The sequence below is a fragment of the Coffea eugenioides genome, chromosome 5 (assembly GCF_003713205.1).
Source record: "Coffea eugenioides isolate CCC68of chromosome 5, Ceug_1.0, whole genome shotgun sequence".
In the NCBI taxonomy this organism is placed as follows: Eukaryota; Viridiplantae; Streptophyta; class Magnoliopsida; order Gentianales; family Rubiaceae; genus Coffea; species Coffea eugenioides.
In genome coordinates this window covers 35,501,284-35,510,035 of record NC_040039.1, presented here as the reverse complement: position 1 = coordinate 35,510,035, position 8,752 = coordinate 35,501,284, and the positions used below count along the sequence as shown (strand labels likewise).

The 8,752-nt window shown below is 38.4% G+C and overlaps 1 protein-coding gene across 1 annotated transcript; it reads right to left on the bottom strand.

Moving 5' to 3' along the window:
- Positions 1-347: 347 nt before the first annotated feature.
- On the bottom strand, positions 348-6,312 carry LOC113771470 (putative late blight resistance protein homolog R1B-17). Its single transcript, XM_027316046.1, has 6 exons — positions 3,463-6,312; positions 3,068-3,121; positions 2,611-2,668; positions 2,067-2,139; positions 1,673-1,886; positions 348-827 (listed from the first exon to the last, which is right to left on the bottom strand). Exons 1-6 carry the CDS (start codon positions 6,310-6,312, stop codon positions 348-350), a joined length of 3,729 nt encoding a protein of 1,242 aa, XP_027171847.1.
- Between the last annotated feature and the right edge of the window lie 2,440 nt (positions 6,313-8,752).

Here is an 8,752-nt window from a genome sequence, read left to right as displayed (position 1 = left end):
AGCAAACCAAACTTTACAATATTTGAGCAACGACTCAACCACCTATACAAAGTGTACTATGATACTAAGAAGAGACAAAAATTCTCTCTTCATCCAAAATTATGCTTAGAGCATAACGACTAATACTTTGACATAGAGATATATTACTATTTTTTCCTATTTCAAAAAAGCACATTTGAAACCGATTAGCTAGAGCAAGTATATCTTCCACTAACGTGACTGTGTTCGGATTGTCTCCTTTCCCACTCTTCAGCATAGCAATAAGATGTTGATTGGCATTTATGACTTTAATCCTGTGCCAACCAAGCTGCCTTACTTTGATGAGTGCCAATCGCACTGCTGTAGCGTCATCTTGTATTGCCAGTTGAAGTTCTGTCCACTAGCGCCCAGTCAGCTATAATTCTTGTTCCATTCAGCTTGGCCACAACGCCAATTCCCATCTTGTGTCCCTCGGTTGCTTTCTGTGTTGCAATGTGAAGTTCCACCAAGTCCCTTACCTCCATTCCTTCCTCCCTTTGCGTTGCATGTGCTGCAACTGTTTCTGATGTACTCCTATCTTCCTTTCCTGTACCAGCTTCCTCAAACTCCATCCACTCAATACTTGCCTTTTGCACTACTTTAAGTCCATCCTTCTCTTTCCCTTCAAATTCCAGCTGATTCCTATCCTTCCATAGCTGCCAAAGTATGTTAGCAGTCAAAGCTAAATGCTGTTTGCCTTCCTTCCTACTCCTAGCTTGAGTTAAAGCTGCCCACCACTGCTTAAAACAACCTGTTTGAGTCTGAATGCCGTCCCATTGAACTGGTGCAAGCTTCCATACCTTCTGAGCCTGTGCACAATGAAACAGAATGTGTTCCACCGTTTCTATCTTGTCTCCACATCTCAAGCAGCATGGTGTGCCTTGTTTCGTTCTCCTGAATATTGTTTCCCTTGCTGTTAATGTGTTAGTAATACACCTCCAAATGAATAGCTTAATCTTATGCTTGATATTCAGACCCCAAAGAGTTCTCCAAATTTGGGTGTTGGAGTCATCATAACTAATTTGCTATCTTGTGCTTTTGTTAATTGTTGTAGCTGTGCTTCTGTCTGTATATCGAAAATGCCTGAGTTCGGAGCTCGGCTATGGTTTCGCTTGCTTCTAACTTGCAATTCTTTCTTCATGCTTGAGAAATATATTTGAACAGCATTGTTGTCATAACGGTTGAAATTGACAAAAGGATCAATAGTTTACACTTTTGATAGATCGAGGGTTAAAACTTCACACAGGTAAAAATTCGAGAGATATTTTTACCCTTTTCTTTACACGTAATCTTTTTCTCTCCACAAGTGATCTACCTTAATTATCCACGAAATAGTATATGCCAACAAGATTTTTAAAGATACATATCATTTAAGTATTGTTTGATAAATAAGAAAAATGTGATAATATATGGCTAAATAATAGAACTCTTCCTTTTTTGAGAAGTAACTGTCTACTAGTAGCCAAACAAAGAGAGAAAAAATACAAAAAACTAGGACTATTTCATTTTAAAGCTTCGGATGCAGCATAGGCACAGAAAAAAAATTGGATCATCCATCCCAATCATGGCTTAATTACATTATGATGTTACGATTTTTAAAGAAAATACTATAATGAGTATCAGTTCTAATTGCCTTCCTGTTTCAGAAGGGCACCAGTAGAATTCTACCATTTGGTAAAAGGATCATTAATGCACTATTTTCTACATAATACTTTCTGAGAAAAACATCATCAGATCCTATCAAAGCACTTGAAAGCAGGAAGCATACAGGCTGCAATTGCAAATGAAACAGATAAAAAGAAACTTTACAGGTAACAGGAAACTTTTGCAGCTGTTTCACAATAATACCATCATCCTCGCGTACAAGCCTGTATTAACACTAAGGTAACAATGACAATGCAGATAAAGGGTCTGATCCAAAAATCGGACAAGGAAACTTAACTGAAATGTGTTATAATATAGATATGTTTCAAGCTAGAAGGGAAAGTGAAATGCAGAATATCCAAACATGGGAGAAATTTTCATCCAAGTGCAAGAGAATCAACTACACCAGAACTGCCTGATGCAAGTTCTGCCCATTCATTTCCATGATCTTCTGAGACTCTGCAAGTTTTTCTTCACCTTCAATTAAAACAAACATTGATCATCATTTATGATATCAAAGAAGAACATTCTTAAATCGACCAAAAATTCTGTCAAGTGGTCCATACAATCTAGGAAACTGCATAAATTTGACATTGAACAATACTTTTACAGATGTACATAAGCAGAGAGGGATCAAAGAAACAATTAACCAACTGTTGACTCTGACTAATTTGAGCATTAAAACCCAAGTCATATGTTGTAACAACCGGTTCCTTATACCACTATTTCATGCAGCTATCAAATTCTCAAGTGGCTCGGAAATGGTTTGTGACTAGACACAAATAGAAGTGCTTTTGGAGCCAGAATTGAAAAGTCAGACTATCATGCTAATCTATTTGATAGAAGTAGGAATAATAGGATATAATGGCATCTGAATATTTTCATTGCAATTGAAACAGCAAACTTGAATTTAGCTAGCTAGAGCGCGACATTGCTATGCTTATAAACCATAGAGGTAAAAAATCATTGCTTTAAATGATCTCCTGATTGATATGTAAACTTGCCCCTGTAAAAAGGAAATCGCCAGATTCTTCAGGGACATTGATGCTTTCATGATGAGAGTATTTGAGGAGCCAGTCTCGTGCCATTTCCTTTTCATCTTTTTTTTTTTTTTCTGTTTTTAGAACATTCATATATGGACTCCAGTTACTGTTTTCCATCTGTTACTGGAAGGAGGCTGACAAAGAAGATCAAGCAAAATACGAAATTCGTGAAGCAGCAGAAACTACCTCCCACTATTTTTATCCCCTCTAAATAAAGCAGAAAGTACCTCCCAGTATTTTGCCCCTTAAAATAAAACTTTTTTTTGCAGATCATTATAGTTCTATCAAGTCCTTGCAATATTAGGTCTGACTTCGCCAGACTTCTATAAATCTAATCAGGAGTTTGTTGTTTATCTACAAACCTCCACTGAAACAATCGGACAACTACTAACAACAAGCCCCAACTGTATTGCAATCTGTTGGCAACTAACAATATAACGGTGTCATTACGAAAGAGACTGTGTTACAGAAAATGAGGAACAGCAGTAGCAACCAAGATATCAAGCTAGGAAAATGTGTTTTGAAAGTACTCCTGCACATGTTTAAATCCCAAGAAGTGGCACATATCAAGTGATATTAAGATAGAAAGTTTCAAATTTGAGTGAGTATAGTATGTTTCTCAAGGATAAAAAGATCATTCAATGCATTCCAGGAAGGGAAAATGCAAAAACATGATGAAGTATATAACGATTTGCTTACTTGTTAATGGAATGTATGGGACAGAGATTAAAATCCCCACTTAATGATTGATGAGCACCTTCAGAATGTCAGTTCCATATTGACGTCGCTCCTCCTCCTTAAGTCTCCTAAGTGATATCTCAACAGACTCTCTGCATCCCTGCACTTCGATTATCTGCAATGTCTCGATTTTCACAAAATCAACGGGAACCTTCTTGAGATTCTCGCATCTTCGCAAGACCAGGTGCTGAAGACTAGGCAAGCGTTCACTGTTGGCTTTCCATTTCATAATGTTTACACTCTCTAGTTTCAAGCATTTGAGCTGGCGAAACTTGCCTTTAATCATACGCCAATTTGTATGCTTAAAAACTATGGAACGGAGTTTGAGAACCTCAAGATTTGATAGACTCCCAATTTTCGAAATATGATACCCTCGCAAGAAGAAATTTGACAGAGACAACTTCTTAAGACTCTTGGGGAAGTCAAATGCACTCACATTAAGACCCTTACCGCGGTACGATATCTTAAGTGCCATCAACTCGGTCAAACGTTCGAATCTTGGAAATTCAATGCACTCCACGGAATAATTTCTTGATCTTAAAATGATGCAACTCAACTTTCGAACATTTGGCAACCTCCTTATTATTTCTTCAGCATGTTCCCCAGGAGAAAGAGATACCGAGGAGAGAGAGACCAAGTTATTTAATTGGGTAGAAATTCCAACCTGAAGATCTTTCAAGTTGAAGCTAAGACGATCTTTTACACGAACATGTCTCAATCTTGCCATGTGCCAAATTGCATCTGGTAATATAACTTTGCCTTTCAATCCCTTGACAAGGAAACTTTCAAGATTCCTTAAGTTGGCTAATGATGATGGAATACAGTCTATGTCCCCACCCACAGCTAAATAAATCAAATGAAGAAGTAAATCAATCCCCGCTGCAAACAAATTGCCCATATTGATGCATTCCAAATCCAAAACCTTAAGAAGCTTAAAATTCCTAGAAATGAATGAGATATCATAAGGGCATCTTGGATATGTATCACCGGTGGCAAAGAACAGTAGAGTACGAACATAGGAGCCAGAAGGCGTCGACATAACAAAGTGATTTCGCCTCGTAGAAATGCTTAGTCGATATCCATCATAATTCATGGGGTACGAAGGTTCAAATTCTTCCAAATCCAGATCATCATCAAAAGAAGCATAAGGTTTGTCATCACTAGTTATGAACTCCAAAAAGTTTTCTTTTTTGGCTTTTAGCAAGCACAGAGCACGTACCAAGTGATGAAGTCGGCAGGATTTGACTCCGCCATCCGACCTCCTTTTGGCAACTGTTATTAAGCTTCTTCCAATCAGATCTATCAAGTAATCCTCCGCAAGATCCTCCAAGCTCTTTGAATTTTTCTCCTGGATAAAGCCTTCAGCCATCCATAGCCATGTCAATTTTTGAACTGGAATCTCCTTATCTTCTTGAAATACTGCAAGGTAAAGAAAGCATGCTTTGAGATAATCTGGCAAATTCTTGTAACTCAGTTCAAAGATTTCCATGCATCGTGTCTGAGGATCATCGATGATGCGTGGATTTAAACTTCGTACAATTTGTTTCCATGATTCTGGTTTCATTTTTCTCCCTTTAAGGAGACTTGCAATTGCAACGACTGAAAGAGGCAGTCCTTGACATTTTTCAGCAATTTCCCTTCCAACTTCCCGTAATTTCTCAGGGCAGCGTTTTTCAGGAAATATCTTCATCCTTAGTAACTCCCAACTTTCATCATCGGAGAGTGGACGAAGTTTAACAAGATCACTTTCCGGTGTAACTTTAGAAACCACATCAGAAAGCCGGCTGGTTATCAAAATTTTACTTCCATTTTGGTCATTTGGGAAAGAGCGCTGTAAGTTATCCCAAACCCCAATATCCCACACGTCATCCAAAAAGATAAGGTACCGATTTCTTCTCAAGCTTTGATACAACAGCAATTCCAAATCTTCATCTTCCATTGCATGGATCTTATCATTGGGCTGATTATGGCTCAAAATTTCAAGTAACAAGTCTCTTTTGGTGTATACTTGTGAAACATAACACCATGCACGAATATGGAAGGAACCAACAATTTCGGGGTCATTATACACTTGGTTAGCCAAAGTTGTTTTACCGATTCCAGGCATTCCAACAATGGAGATAACATCTCTATGCGTTGATTCTCTTTTAAGTAGATTAACTATTTCTTTCTGCTGATCATTGAGAATCAACACATCTTCACTAGTTCCAGTGGCTCTAGTCCGTGGAATCTCATGCCTTGTAGTCTGGACAGCATTCTGGACTCCCACAGCAATGGCCTTGCCTTGAAATGGTCTGACCTGCATCTTAATGAGTCTGATCTCTTCTGAGATGTGATAAAGCCACAGAAATTGGTTCCATTCATCACCACTTTTGACCACCAACGAATCAATGGCATATTCTGCCTCATGCGCCACATGAATAAGACGGGTACAAAGTTCCTTTCGTCCGTGATTCTCTACGCCCTTCTCTTTGAAATCTATTAAATGAGATATCAAGAACTCAAAATCCTCAGAAATGGTTTCAATACGATTGGTCAAATGTGCGACTGAATCAGGATTCCACTTCAGCAACTGTTTTAATTTTTGCTGTAGAAACTCAATGAAGCCTAGTGCAGGGGTCTTGGGGAAATTTAACATTGGAACTTGAAGATAAAGCTCTTTAAGCTTTGCCTGCAAAGTCTGAACCCTTTCGAGCAAATCAAATAGCCAAAGACCCATTTTATTCATAGCTTCTTCAGTGATTTCATCAGCTGGAAAAGAATTACAAAGAGATGTGACTCCAGAAGCCAATTCTTCAATACATGTCAAGGTGAGTCTCTCATCCTCTGTGATTTCTTTAAATTGATTGAAGACAATTTCGATCACCATTGTGAGTTCCTCATGGAGAGTTCCAATTTGCCGCTTCATAAGGAACGTGAAACTTTCATGACTTTTGATTAAGTTCGACAAAAGTTCCTTTGTGCTGAAAAGCATCATCTAGACAAGAAACTTATAAAGTACATCCCTTATCTTGCTTGGTATGAATCCCTTGGCATGAGATTGAGAAGATTCGTAAAGATAATCCACCTGCTTAGGTATTTGTTCAATAAGCTCCAACATCTGATTTTCCAACTTCTCCTGTGGAGTGAGAGATTCTCTCAGAAAATTCGACTCATCATATAGGAATTTGACTTGATCCTTGATTGAGAGTGAGAGGAGGGTGCTGCTGCCACCAGGCTGTTGTTCCTTGAGGAAAATCTCAGCCTCGAGAAACCAAATCCTTGCAAATAAAACGACATGGCCAGTTTTACATGCTTCCAAAGTTGTATCTCCGAGAGATCTGGCTTCCACAAACAGGGGTTTAATATGCTTAGAAAACCAATGCAAATCCAGCTTCTTTGTCTCCATCGATTTTAGGGCACAGGTTAACAAGGATACCAACCTATTTTCAAGCCCAGATGTCCCGGAAACATGTAGCATTTCCCGGACAAAGTCAACATTATACTTCTGATGGTGTTGCAGAAATTCCAGAATCCTTTCGAAGAATTCTGGAGAAGCAAGATCAATCTTGTGCTGCAGATCGGCAAGCAACATAGCCATACCGTTTTGATCCATTCCTGTATAAAAAAACCAACAGCAAACATGTGCCGCTTGGATAACCACTTCACAATGAGGGAAATCAGTATTTATTATAAAGCGTAGGAAGGATTTCAGGTTCTTATTGAAAGCTTTCATACGTTTCCAAAGGGGACCAACCAAGTTATACTCCTTCCGGATAAACGACAGATTCTTCATCACCAATACCAAAAATGGATGCCAGTCAGAGGTTTGAGCACTGGGTGGGAGAGGGTGAAAGTTGTGGCTGGACAAATGTTGGAGGTAAGCTTCACTGATTTCTGGCTTCAACAGTTCAATCTTTTCATTTAGACCAGTAAATGTAGCAAGGAAGAAGTGAGTTGGTTGGTAAACACAAGTAATATTAAGAAGTTCTTCCCTGAATGCCTGAGCCGCAATTGCAATTTTGATCAGCAGGGAATCCAAGTTGGGCACAACTTCATGGGCATCACTCCACCTTTGAGTATAACCAAGAAACATCGACAGAAATTTGAACTTGGATGAAAAAGAGTTCACTTTCTGGTGCAGATCAGCTGTATCCGCATCTTCACCTCCATATCTTGCTAAAATCCTAGCATGCAACTCCCAAAGATGCTCTACAGAATCATAATCGGGCCTTTCGCTGGTCATCTCTTCCTTCTCCAAGATTTCTTCAGCTCTCACTAACACATTTTTTTGCACAAAGTTGTGATGCAATAACAGTGACAATGCGCATTATTGGTCTCCACTTTCACAAATCAGCAGTGGAGAAGAAAGTCCAAGTTTTAGCGGCCACTGGCTATAGCTTTTCTTGATATAAATATAAAAAATTCGCAACCTAACCAAACTCAAAGAAAAACGTGTAAAGGTTCTTCCAGCTGCCGCATGCCATAACCCCACCACTAGGGTGGTCCTGTTTCCCTCGGATTTGTTAGAGATTCTTCATTCTAGGTGCGCATGCATGAGATAGGAACAAATAAAAGTACTGGTGGGAATGGCATTATCCGATGTATGAGCATATTTTAAAAGAAAGCGATAATAAATAATAAAAAAATATAGAAGAACAAATTTGTTGGAGGGATAAAGGGTTTCAATATTTGAAAAGAAAAACATAGAAGAACAAATTTGTTGGAGGGAATAAGGGTTTCAATATTTGAAGGATGAGGAAACTTGGTGCAAGTAACTTACTCGGCATCAACGTGGAGATCGGGTAGGTTTCAGTTGTTTTCTTTGCCTTACATTTAAGGGATAACTTCAGAAACCTCCCTGAGGTTTTTGACAATTTCACTCACATCCCTTCAAGTTTGAATAATTACACTAACCTCCCTTCATGTAGTAAAATGACTATAATATTCTTCACTTATAAATAATTCCTACAAACAAAAAAAAATCCTGCAATTACAACTAGTCTTTCATTCTAAAATAACGGTTGCCACATAAAATAAACTCTTATTCAATCTCTCCGACTCTCTCTCCTACCTTCTTTCTTCTACATCTCATAATCCACTATTTTTCTGCAAATAGATCCTCTCTCTTTTTTTGTCTTCCTTTTTTATAAGTATTATTGAATGGGATAATTGCAGAAACCTCCCCTGAGGTTTCTGACATTTGCACTGACCTCCCCTGTGGTTTGAAAAATAACACTGACCTCCCCTGAGGTTACTAATCCTTTGCAAATTTAGTCCAAACAATTAAAATATTGTTTTAGGGAGTGAAATTAGAATTTTATACCAGA